This window comes from Lissotriton vulgaris, chromosome 10, assembly GCF_964263255.1.
Source record: "Lissotriton vulgaris chromosome 10, aLisVul1.2, whole genome shotgun sequence".
Lineage (NCBI taxonomy): Eukaryota > Metazoa > Chordata > Amphibia > Caudata > Salamandridae > Lissotriton > Lissotriton vulgaris.
Window position 1 is genome coordinate 99,166,720 of NC_141698.1, and position 13,034 is coordinate 99,179,753.

Genomic DNA, 13,034 nt, shown 5'->3' on the forward strand with positions numbered 1-13,034 from the left:
TAACTAGAGAAGCCCTGACAGTAACACAGTTCACATTTTAGAATCTCACAAAACAAACACTTTGTGCCATGGACGACAAGGCTGCACTGTTCCTATTGGAGCAAGACCTAACCTGATCTGCATAGGGCGGGTCTCTGTCTAGAATGGGCCAGTGTGAAAAGCGATGCATGGAATGCAGCCCAGAGCGACTGCCACTCAAACATTCCTTCCTTCAGCTTGTTGTCTTTGGAACAGGCGACAGGGTGTCACAAACATATTCCTGTAAAGCGTATTCTATTGCAGCTTTTTGTATCTGATTTTATCGAATTTGCATTAAACATCAAAACATACAGTGCATACACAAGTAGCCTAGAATTAGTCTTCTGGGCACATTACAGTAGTACCAGAGCGGCCATACACAAAAGGCAGGAGTCCTCCCCTCAATTTAAATAAAGAGGGGAAAGCCCCCAGAGAGGGTAAGGCATTTGGTAAGTGTGTGCGTGTATACCCATCAAACAGTAGGCAAATTAATGGCAAACTGGGTATTAGGGGAATGGGAGGAGCTAGGAGTCACCTGGGGACCCCATGAAAAACTAGTGACATGGTGGTAAATACAGAATGGGTCCATCAAGGTAACCCACAGTGTGACCGCTGCCTGAATGCAGCGAGGGAGGGAGGAAGAGGGAGGGAGGAAGAGAGAGGGAGAGAGAGAGGGAGAGAGAGAGGGAGAGAGAGAGGGAGAGAGAGAGGGAGAGAGAGGGAGAGAGAGAGGGAGAGAGAGAGGGAGAGAGAGAGAGAGAGATGTGGAAAATTAATACGGTTTGGTAAACATTATCTGCGCCATCTTGCCTTTTCCCCCGATTTTTTTTAAAAAAAAATAATTTTTATTGTAGTCATACCTGTACAGGCCAATACACACATAGAAGTAGCATCATAAGTGTCAGCAGATATATAATACATCTCTTCAATCAGTACACAGCCGTCCGGCCCACAACCCGGGGGTTGGGCGGCGTTGAAGCCTCTGCACATCCATGCCCGACGTTCCATACAGAGGAGTGGTTAGTGTCCGGATTAAGTGTATGTCTACTTTTATAGCCCTACTAAACTACGCGCTAATCCCCAACTCCCCTTCCCTGCGCCAACCCAAAAAACTCCCCCCCCCCCCATCCCATCCCGCACACCATCACCCGCCTAAGGCCACGCTATTACCATCCCTGGGTTGCTAGCTTCAGTCTCCCTACATTCCTGCTGCTCCTAGGGCCTCAACTCGCCTCCTCCGTCCCCTCTACCCCGGGAGTCTCCTCCTCTGCGTCAGCTTCGCTATCCCTGAGTGCCTGCACCATTACTTCCCATGCGGTCGCAGTGTCAGCTGCTGTCTGGTTAGGGGTCCTGCGCGCAAGTTGGTATCTATGTGTGCTGTCAGCCGTAGCCCATTTCAGAAACTCCTGCCGCCACCTCCGTGGAGTAGGCCCCATCCTCGCCTTCCAGTTCTTGGTGATCTCTCTCTTAGCTACCATCAGTCCCATGTCGATAAACTTACTCGTGAGCTTATTTTTGGGGGTATGGGGAAACCAGTGCAAAAGACATTCCGCCGGTCCGTACTCTATCGATCGTTCAGTCACCTCATTCAGCACCTCCCCTACTTCCTGCCAATAGTCCCGTAGGGCCGGGCATGCCCATAGCCTGTGCACTAACTCAGCCCCCTCCTCCGGGCACCGGGGGCAGGCTGCTGTGTCATCGCCAAAATACCGCCTGATTCTACCTGGGGTCATGTACGCCCTATGCAATACATAGTAGTGGATCAGCTGGAACCTGGCGTTCCTCGTGCTGTTGCGAGCCCTACGGACAAGTTGTGCCCAGGTCGTGTCCGGTATGTCCCTATTCAGATCCGCCTCCCATTTGGTTTTTAGGGATGTGAGAGGAGGGATATTCTCCCTAATCATTCGATTATACAGGCATGTAACCGCCTTAATCGTGCCCGCCGCCATCATGGTGTACTGGCACGCCGCTGCCGTCTCGGGTTCCCCAAGCCCCGTGCCCCAGTGGGCGTGCATCGCCCTGGTTACCGCTGCGTGCAGCAGAAATCCCCCTCTCGGGATACCGAAGCGTCCTATTAACTCCTGGAACGGGAGCAGTGCTCCACTTTCAAAGAGGTCCCCAACTACCTGTATTCCCGCTTCCTCCCATTCCTGTAGGTGCGACCAGTCGCCGCCATGTGGTAGTGCCGTCAGCATGGCCAGTGGTATCTCAGGCGCGTAAGGGCGCTGGGTACCCGCTCTCTTCTGGGTCCGGTTCCAGCATTGACGGTACGTGCGCTGCTCCAGCGACAAATCCCGACTGTCCAGCCGCTGCTGGAGGGTTATGTACGCCAGGACGTGCCTGGGCGTTCCCCGCGAACTTTCGTCCTCTGGGCCCCGAAATACCCTCGCTACCTCCTGCGTGAAGACTTGTAGTTGGGCCGCTAGGTAATAGAGCTCAAAGTCTGGCACCGCCAAACCCCCCTCATCTTTCGGGCGAGAGAGCGTGGCCAGCGCTACTCTGCACCGTCCCGCTCCCCAAATGAACGATGTGATTTGAGATTTAAGGAGCTTAAAGAAGGAGCCAGGTATCCAGATTGGGAGCGTCCGGAAATAGTACAGTAATCTCGGTAGGGCTACCATCTTTAGTAGGGAAATCCGGCCCGCTAATGATAGTGGTAATGTGGACCAGAAGGACATACAGCCCTTCAGTCCACGCACACATCGTCCCAGGTTGCCCTCAAGCAAGTCTTCCGGCTTATGGTAGATGTGGACCCCCAGGTATTTCATGCAGGTAGGGTTCCAGGTCGCCTCCGACTGGTGTTGCGGCTGGGCAGTGCCCTCCAGCAGCGGGAAGAAGCTGGTCTTGGGCCAGTTAACCCGCAGGCCCGACATCTCTCCGAAGCTCTCTAGTAGAGCTTCCGCTCTCCGTAGGTCCTCACCACCGTCGCAGAGGAACAGTAGTAAGTCATCGGCATACAGCGAGATGAAATGATGTCCGTCACGGGTCCGCACTCCGCGGGTGTGCCGCCCCGTTCGGGCCGCAGCCGCTAGCGGCTCAATAGCCAGTGCAAAAAGGAGCGGTGATAGGGAGCAGCCCTGTCGAGTGCCCCGCTCCACCGGGTATCGGAAGGACACCGCCGGTCCTACCCTTACTCTCGCAATCGCTTCCGCGTAAAGGACCTTCGTCCAGTGAATATATCCAGCTCCCAGGCCGAAACGCTCCATGACAGCATAGAGGTAGTCCCACTCGAGGCTGTCGAAGGCCTTTTCAATATCAACCGAGAGGACCAGTTCCGTCCCTGCCCCCTCGTTCAGCCCGTCCATGATACGGATGAGCCTTCTGATATTAATCGTGGTGTTGCGTTTCGGTATAAAACCGTTTTGGTCGTCATGTACAAGCCCCGCCATGTGAGGCAGGAGTCTCGCCGCTAGTATGGAGCTCAGGATTTTATAGTCTGCGGTGAGCATAGAGAGCGGTCTATAGGACGCAGGGTCATCACTCTCCCTGCCGGGCTTCAGCAGTGGGACCACTAATGCCTCCCTCATCGACTGCGGTAGCCGTCCCGACGCCTTGGCCTCCTTATAAACAGTCAGGAGTCGCGGTGCCAGTATGTCCAGATATTTGTTATAGAACTCTATGGGGAGTCCGTCTATCCCCGGCGATTTGTTCCTCGCCATGCGCCGCACCGCTGATCGTATCTCTCCCACGTCAATGTCCGACCCCAAGTCCTTCGCCTGCTCAGCCTCTATCCGGCGTAGGGGCAGATCAGCCAGGAAGGGATCCACCAGTCCCGTCCTGTCTCCCGGGGCACTCTTGTACAGGCCCTCGTAATATTTCTGGAAGACGTTGACTATGCCTAGTTGAGTTTGTTGTACCACGCCCGTCATATCCCGCAGCTGGAGTATGGGAGCGCATCGTCTGGAGGGGTTCGAGAGCCACGCTAGGAGGGTGCCCGCCTTATCACCGTCAACATGGGAGCGTAACACATAGCGCTTGTAGTCAAAGGCTCGGAGCCTCTCCACTTCGACGGCTACCGTCTCCCTGGCCAAACAGAGAGATTCCTGAAGTTCCGGTCGTCCGGGCCGCCTCCTCTCCGCCTCCCTCAGTCCAGCATCCGCCTTAGCCAAATCGCCCAGCAGTACCTTCCGCACGCCTACATAATCTCTAATACAGATACCCCTCACCACTACCTTGAAGGCATCCCACTCCGTCGCCCTTGATGTCGCTGTCCCTTCATTCTTCGCGAAATACAAGGTCACGCCTTCCGCTAGGGCCTCCCCGAAGAGGGGGTCCTCCAGTGTCTCAGGCCGCAGTTTCCAGAGCGGAACCCTGGGCTTCTCCGCCACCCACGCTAGCCGGATCAGGAGCGGGTTATGGTCTGAGATTGTTCTCGATAGGTACTCTGAGCCAGTGACGCATGGTAGCACCTCCCGGGAGCAAAGTATGGTGTCCAAACGGACATGCAAGTCATGGAGCCCTGAGAAAAATGAGTAATCCCGGTCAGTCGGGTGTTGCCCTCTCCAAACGTCTATAAGTTCCCAGCTCTCCTGCCAGTCCCACCTACCCCTAGAGAGCCTGTGAACCGGGGAGTCACGAAGGGGGGGGTGAGACCTGTCCAGCAAGGGGTCGGCAATGGAGTTAAAGTCACCCCCTAGCAGGACCGGGCCCGCAAGGGAGTGGGCCAGCGTCCCTGACAGTGTAGCTAGGAAAGCTAATTGGTCCGTGTTTGGGGCATAGATGCTAGCTAATACTATATCTCTACCGTCAAGCTTCCCCTCCACCACCACATATCTCCCTTCCTGGTCAACCCATTGACGTATGAGTTGGAAAGGCGTGCCTGCCCTAATCCATATGAGCACCCCTCGCGCATAGGCCGAATAGCTGGTGTGATAAACCTGTCCCCGCCATCTCCTCTGTAGGGCCTCCCCCTCCTGCCTTGTGAGATGCGTCTCCTGCAGCATTGCGATGTGTACTCCCCTCCGTACTAAATAGGCATGCACTTTGTGTCTGCGTTGCATAGTGTGTAGGCCCCGGACATTCCAGGTAATACAAGTCAAGCCATTTACATTAGCCATTATCCCAGTAATCTGGTCGAAACACTCCCTCCAGGTCCAGCCCGTTGGCGGTGATGGTGCCCCCTCTGTAAGAAACAAAACTCCCCAACAGCCCTACCCATGGTACACCCAGGGTCAACAATATCAAAAAAAGCAAACAATTCCCAACTGTGGAACCCCCCCCTCCCCCAGAACAGGCCCCAATATCGAAATACCAGTCCCCATCCAAACTCCCGTACCTGATGACCCAGGTCTCAACTACACAGCCGTAGCTGTGGGTGCCTTAAGGGCCTACGGAGCACGGCCTTGTCCAGAGGGAGGCCGCGCCGCCCATCTCCACACTCCCTCCCCAGTTCCTCATGGTCCTTCTGCCCTGAGCCCCGCCGTGTGCCCCGGCCCCTACTATGTGCAGAGGCAACGATCCCCCCTCCCAGTTCTCCAAACATTACCCATTCTGCATCGACAGTAGTTCATATGTTGAGGATCTCGTCCGCCGTCTGCGGCGTCACCAGCGGTCCCTCCGTGCGGTGTATCCCCGACAAGTCCGACTCCGAGCCAGAGGCCGATACATGAGTGTCCGAGTCCGTGGCCCCTCTAGATCCGGGACCTTCTGCTCGGCCGAGCTTCCCCACCTCCAGCAGCGCCGCCTGTCGTTCCGCTTCAGTTTGAGAGGCCGATGGGCCCAGCTGCCCCCGTCCCCGTTTCCATAGTCTCTTCGATTTCCGCAGCCGCTTGGGCGAGCGTTCCCGCTCTTTTTCTCGCTCTTCTCTCATCCTGGCGCCGTCAGTCCCGGCCTTGTACGTCTCCCACCAGTCCCAAGCTTCCGCTGAAGTCGCGAAGAAGATCGCCTTGTCGTCCACTACCACTCGTAGCCTGGCTGGGAAAAGCAAGGAGTAGGGAATCCCTTCAGTCCGCAATTCCCTCTTGATCGTGAGGAAGGAGGCTCGTTGTTTCTGCGTTTCGAAGGTGAAGTCCGGAAAGAGTGTAACTCTACTGTTCGCAATCTGGTAAGGGCCATCCTCACGAGCCCTCCGCAGGAGCAGATCTCTGTCCTTGTGGTGTAGCAACTTGGCTATGATCGGTCTGGGTGGGAGCCCGGGCTTGGGCGGTCCTGAGGGGACCCTGTGGGCCCGCTCCAGAGTGAAGAATGGCGAAAGTCCTTCCGGCGCCACCACCGTCTTCAGCCATTCCTCCACGTAGGCAATCATGTCACCCGTCCCCTCCGTCTCCGGCACACCTACGATCCGTACGTTGCTGCGTCGGTTTCTATTTTCCGCGTCCTCTGCCCGCCTTTCCAGGGTGCTTATGCGGTCCAGGGCCTCCGTCAGCGTACTCTCCATCGCCTTGTGAGCCGGCGCCATGACCTCGATCACCACCTCAGCCTCCTTGACCCTGTCTTTCAGTTTGTCGTGGCCCGCCCGGAGTAGGCCCAGCCCCGACGCCACCTGCGCTATGTCGTTGTGGAGCGCATCCCTGGTGGCCGTTATGGCGTCCAGTATTCGGTCCTGCAATCGCTGCAGGTCTGTCTGCTCCGCAGGGCCCCTCTCCACTGCTTCCGACGTTGCCGCCTCCTCCACCTTGGCCCTCGGCTTCCCCATCGTGGCCGGCCCGCCGCTCTCGCTTTCCTCGTCTGCTTGCTGACCCTGGGCCTCGGCCACGTGGTCCGCCCCTGTGCGCTGCGGAGCCTCGCTGTTCGACCGCTGCGCCCCAGTGTAAGCGTCCGTCGTGTTGTCCGGCCCCCGGGTGCTGTGGGGTATCGTTCACTCCCCCCTGAGGTGGCTTGGTAGGCCGGACGCCAAAGGCCCTTCTCTGCCTCTTGGGATCCTTCCTTATGTCCCCATATGTTGTGTGGGCCACTGCTGCGGGGGCGAGGGGGGCCCAGCATGCGCTGCTGCGTGCACCGTCTCCCACGGATCCCCTCTCAGGGCGGCCCCCGCTCACCTGTTGGGTCGGCCGGTGCCTGGGGCCGGGTTGGGGCTCCGGTTCTCGTCTTCACGGCAAGGGGCCGCTAGGAGGCCTCGCCCGCACCGCCCACTTCCGATAGCGCTGCACACCGCAGCCGGGCGCTAAGGAGCAATCCTCGACGTGCGGGGTCCGTCGCTGCCGGCGATCGCGCCTCCACTATGCACGCCGGCAGTGCGTTCCTCTGGTAGTCCGCCGCCTCTTAGGGCTCCGCCGTGGCCGCCATCTTGCTCGGCGCCATTCTCCCCACCGCTCCAGAGGCCGCCGCGATCGGCGGTCGTTCTTGGGTCTGCGACGTCGCCGGCTGCCCAGATCTCACCCGAGCAGTCACCGCCGGGCTATCAATCGGCGCCGGGGCACACACGGGCTCCACGGCCCCTTTGTCAGGATTCTTGTGGGGAAGAGGCGCGGAGCTCCGGGCTCACGCCGCCATTTCCCTCGGCGCTCAAGCCACGCCCCTCCCTTTTCCCCCGATGCCACACTTTTTGTCGTGCACACCCGCCATTTTAGGTACCTTGGTCAGAACCACCCTCTGCATGCCACTGACCCCCAGCACGGCTCTGCGCCCTCACAAGCACCCGCCCACGCACTGGTCACCCCCGCTCTCTCATGCATGGGCCATAAACCCTCCCCATCTGCGCAGCTCTTCCATGAGAATCACACCCCATGCCCGACCGACACCTCCCTTCATCCCTTTCATGGTCGCATACCCTTTGATAAACTCCTTCCTCCATGCCCGATTGTCCGAGTCGATCCCAGGCCATCACCTAGCCCTGCGGATGCAGTTTATTGCCCCTACTGTAAGGAATCACCCCTCTTCAAAGGAGTTACAGTTGATCAAAGCCCCCACCCCATGAGATCTGATCAGTCGCACACATTCCGGGAATCGGCGGAATGTCCAGCTGTGTGATAACCATCTCCTCCTGTGGGTAGGGAGGGGACTCTTGCTGTGAAAATGTGTGGGAACAGGCCTGAAGCGGAGGTTCTGGGAATGTCTTTTCATGCTTCAAAGTGACTTTATTACAATAAAGAATGTTTGCCGACCATAAACCTGTGTATAAGAGGCCAGGCCTCAGAGATGCAGTTAGAGCACCTTGTGACGATACTTGCTGTCCGAACTGATGTGTTCTCCTCCGGAGAGAATAAACCCTTGTTTCCTGCCTTCCAGTCTCCAGCGCCTGCCTCTTCATTGATTAATATTTTGTGGGTTAGAGGCGACACCGCCGGGCAATACTTAAGGATCTTTGTTTATTGGTTGCTTCAGAAACCTTTTTAGAGGGAGAGAGGGAGAGAGGGAGAGAGGGAGAGAGGGAGAGAGGGAGAGAGGGAGAGAGGGAGAGAGGGAGAGAAGGAGAGAGGAGAGAGGAGAGTGTGTTCTTATGTGATAAAGAGAAAGTGAGCATGTGCATGAGTCGGTAGGTGCACTTAATGGTCTTCCACGAGGTGGGGATGAAGCAGGCTCGTTTGCAACTCATCTGGTAACGCTACATGGGACTGGGTGTTTGCTTACATTTTAACTCATCTCTCCTGACCGATGTTGGGAGACACGCCGCGGGAGGGAACTAAAGAGGAGGAGGAGCCCTTCTTCCCGAAAATCTGTGAACTGAGACAATAAATGGTCCCATGTCAGAGCTATCTGGCAACAAAGAAGGTCCCTGGTCTTCAGGGTTTCATTTGTGCCAGTGGTTTCCAGTGCTCGGCACCAGAACTTAACTGTCAGCACCGGGCCTTTAGGCAGTCTGCCACATGGTGGCACCGTTCTTCTGATTTAGAAAGGAGCACAACAACAGTTGTTTATTAATTCAAAATACATTAAAAAGAACTAATACTTGCCACCCAAGCCATTCTTGTAGCTTTGAGGACCTGGAATAATCTGAAATGTCACACTTGCAAGAGTGTAATGGTTATTAGTTGTGTTGGTACTGTCGTTGCCGGCACTTGCAGGGCCAATGGGTGGTGCAAGATACAGTTGATGGAGCAAGGATTCGCACGTAAAGCAACTTGCTCACATTCAAGAACCTCGTTAACCTATAATAGCATTAACCAATCTGTTTCGTCATTAATATTGCACCTTCACACTACACGCGGGTGTCCCAGAGACGCTTGCCTATGTGTCTATTAATCATAACAAGGCTTGCATACTACTGAATCGCTGCTTCGCAGAAAACCAGTCTGCGCATGCGTCGGTCATACCCATGTGACGCACTCGCAGTTCTGGAGGGATTTTTTCGCTCATGCGCATTACAGCTAATATGGCCGCTTTGTCTTTAACATGCTCTCCACTTGCTAATGCTGCTTTTGCACATCTATCTATTTCTGCCTAAAACCCTAATGCTATAGATATTATAAAGTAAGGGGTCCAGTGTAGCTTATCATGGTGTACAGTGTATTCATTCTTTGTGTTTCTAATTTGTTTTCGCTTACTTTTCATGTACCGCGTATCTGTGGGCCTGGGAGTGGGGAGCCTCTCCATCTTAGAAGTCTGACAGGGACTCACCACGTGACATGAGTAATGAAGTCTTGCAACAGTGGAACTCAGCCAGCTGGCTGCCGAAGCTGAGATGCTCCTGGGAACCTGTTCTCTTGCCTGGGAGAAAACTTCGACTTGTACCTAAATTGTATCAAGTTATATGATAATGTTTGTGAGCTCCATTGTCTTTTCTACACGTATGCCCTGGGAACTGGAATGTAAGGGGTGGCTACGAAATTTGAATATTAAATATGGGAACCCAGAATTTTAGGTGGTGACAATGACCTAACCACCTCCTCTGACCAATCCTAAGTTGGGGATCCTGTCACTTGCAACATTTGTGGGTGGTCTAGGGACCCGCAAAGGGTATAACTAGCCTAGTTTTAGCTAGAGAAATTGTCAGAGTAGCTGACCTGTCACCGACCCTACGAACTCTATAGGTGATAGATACAGAGAGCTGCGGAGCACTCTGTCTGAAATTTCCACAAACTCCAAGGGGTGGAAATAGTCTTAAGTGCTGTCGAAGCACTTTGCTGGGAGATTCGAGAACCCAATCGAAGTTACTGGCGGATTCCGTGCAGAGAGGGGTTAGCGCAGGCGTTGCATCCGAAGCTGCAGGTGTTGGTCGTGCCCTTTGGTGAGCCCAGTCCTGACCCAAATCCTGAGGGGTATCCTGTCCTGATTGTCCGTGAGCTGTACCTGCTCACCTACTGGCATCCCAAGTCCTTGAGGGTCCTTGTCCTCGCTTTTTCCCAAACTGACCCGTGGCCAGGGTTAGTCTTCATTCCCGTCCTAGGTAAATATAAGTGTGGGTGTCCGTCTTTCTATTCTCCTTCCTTCTTCTCTTTTAATAAAGCATCCTTGCCCATGGTATTTCTCACTGTCCTCTCCAAAGACTTATATGCAAATTGTTTGATTAGCTATGTTCCATTTTCCCCCTTCCTGTAGGGCATATTGAAACTGTTTTTCTTAATTAGTGTGAACTAATTTACTGGTGTTTAAAATCTAAGTTTGAATTAGCAGTTAGACTAAGATCAGTTTGAATCACTTGTAGGACTTTAGCCAAATTCACTGACTAATGTGTTTGAAACTCACCTACCCTAGTATAAGCCTAAAACTGAATAGCATGTTCCCTGTTACCCTCACCCAGTAGTATTTTTCCACTCGCACTCAATGGTGCTTGCCCTCATTCATAGCTACATCATTGTTGTAATCCTGATTATTGATGTTTTGATCTGTATTAGTTTTATCCTGTTGTCATTCTGAATTTTTACTTACTATATAAAATCCTTAAAACCCTTCAGGTGTCTGTGGTCATTATAAAATTATTAAAGTGTTATTGAAGGTATAAAGTATAAAGAATTATCTTGTCTCTTGTCCACTGCTAGCTCCTGATCCGTCAGGAGAATATGTGCCTGTGGTAAGTCAGGTACACAGGTAATAGTGTTAAAGAAAACACATAGAATTACTGGTGGTGGTGTGTAAACTCGCCCGATTCACAAATATACTGTCTTAAACACGTCATGGGCCCAAGTGCGTGAAATCTGGTAAATCTAAGGGTCGGGCGACCTGCGCGCTCTATCACAGTAACCTCCTCCCCAGGGCCCTGACACATATTGTTTTACAAATTAAGCACTGCTGGTCTCCTCTCTGTGTAACGCAGTTGCCTCCACCCCTGCCCACAGCTCCACTGTACGTTTCCAGGCTGCACTGCTGGGGGAAGCCGCACATTTGCATTTCAGTGTGATCGCTAGCTTTTTAAAGTTAGGGCCAGGTCCATAAAGTGAATGGCCATCTTATGTCTCCTTGACCTTGTATAGACACTCAAAGCTCCTGCTTCCCAAATATCCAACTGTGGTAATCTAGTGATATCCAAGTTCTTCTGCATTACCTCCGACCATTATAACCAGAGGTTGTGGTAGTTCCACAACATGTGTTTGAGATCTACTGCTGGGGATGTCCATTGGACGCAAATTTATATTATATTTTGGGGGGGGAAACAAACTTAACTCAAAAGTACAAGATCACCAACAAGTGCACAGAATATCAAAATAAATACAAAGACTTGAGTAAAAAAAACATAATATTATCCAAATCTTCACACCATGATATCTTCCCTTTGCATGTCCCCACAGCCTGCAACCAATAGGAAATAATTTTCTCCTTTTTCCATGTGACCAGACTGGATGCAATGTGAGGGCATAACTTTAAGAGAAAGGGATAAAGGGCCAGTGGCAATGTAGTAGATATTCAAAAGCTGCATAAGAAATTAAGAGGTTTTAAAAATGTAGGAAGATTTGGTTATGATATCTACAGATTCAAATTGAGCTTAAATTAAAAGAAAGTGACTGAAAACCAGCCTAATTTGAGGATATTTCCAGTAATAGTGCTAAATAAGGAAATACTTCCGGGTCATCATGGCAACAGCCACTTGATCTGCTGTACCATCTCAAAGGTCTACTGGCCACGAGAATTACCAAGGTTTCAATGTCTGCTGCTGGGCGGGCTGTTTTTGTCAGATCCCATCACCTAATATTTTTCCTACCTTCGTGGCTCCATTTTATGTTGTTACCCGAGATATTTAATGTATAGACTGGAGAGTCCCAACATTAAGCTTCTGCTACAAAACAGTTGATGGAGTGGTTCCATTATTAGTTGCTTTGTGGAGAAATGAATCAATGTTTATGCTTAAAATAAGGCAGTGGACTTTGGTACAATCCGCAAAGTGCTAGCTGATTGGCACTATACTGGTTTCTGGTCTCTATACGGTTTGTCTTTTTGGAACTTGATTTACTGAGTAACAATAAGTGATGCCATTTATAGTTTGAAGACCCATTGATGCCTTATTTCTTGCCCTGGGGCTGGCCACTACTCTGGCGACTGCGCTACCTACGCGTAGTGTCATACGGACAGGTGCAACACATACCAGTCAAGATGATCAATTCCAACATCAAGAAATGCTATCGAAAGAGAAACAAATGTAACTCGCTTACCTGCTTACAGAACCGGAGAAACCCAATGGAGTAGGACATCCCCTGTAGGCAGCATGTCCCATAAAAGCAACTGGACCTAGAAACCAAAAACAATTGTACCAGGTCAGCCTTTGACTAGAAATAAAGATGAGCTAGAGCATTGGTATGTCCCGAATGTTCAGGAAGCCTCAATTCAGGAAGGACCTCAAGATCTGGCTCTTCAACTGAACTGCAGAGCCCCCCATTCCCCGCTACCCCCTCCTCAACGGGTCTTGAGACACTAACGGGTGAGTAGTCACGCTCTACAAGAACCTGAATGATTATATGTTTCCTCTGTGCTTGTTCATAAGGGACACTTCCAGTGATATTTCTTCCATTTTTACTCAACCCTACAACATCACCACTAATATGAGCCAAAGCAAGCGGGTGGTCAGAACACTCTTACCTGATTGGCTTGCCTCTGATCTCAGACATGATGGCGCTTTCTCCTCCCAGGTATTCAAAGCAGAGGCTGAGGAAACTATAAATTACAAATGCTGAGGAGGAATGGGAGAAATAGAAAGGTATTGGATGCAA

At 52.4% G+C, this 13,034-nt stretch overlaps 1 protein-coding gene across 3 annotated transcripts in view; it reads right to left on the bottom strand.

Annotated features, from left to right (window-relative positions):
• TMEM184A (transmembrane protein 184A) overlaps positions 1-13,034 on the bottom strand; it is a 162,775-nt gene that overhangs the window by 41,654 nt on the left and 108,087 nt on the right. For all 3 annotated transcript variants that reach the window (XM_086940608.1, XM_086940606.1, XM_086940607.1), the window contains exons 4-5: positions 12,904-12,994; positions 12,480-12,555 (exon numbers count right to left, since the gene is read on the bottom strand). In XM_086940608.1, coding sequence (XP_086796734.1) covers positions 12,480-12,555; positions 12,904-12,994 — 167 coding nt within the window. The remainder of the gene's footprint in view (positions 1-12,479; positions 12,556-12,903; positions 12,995-13,034) is intronic.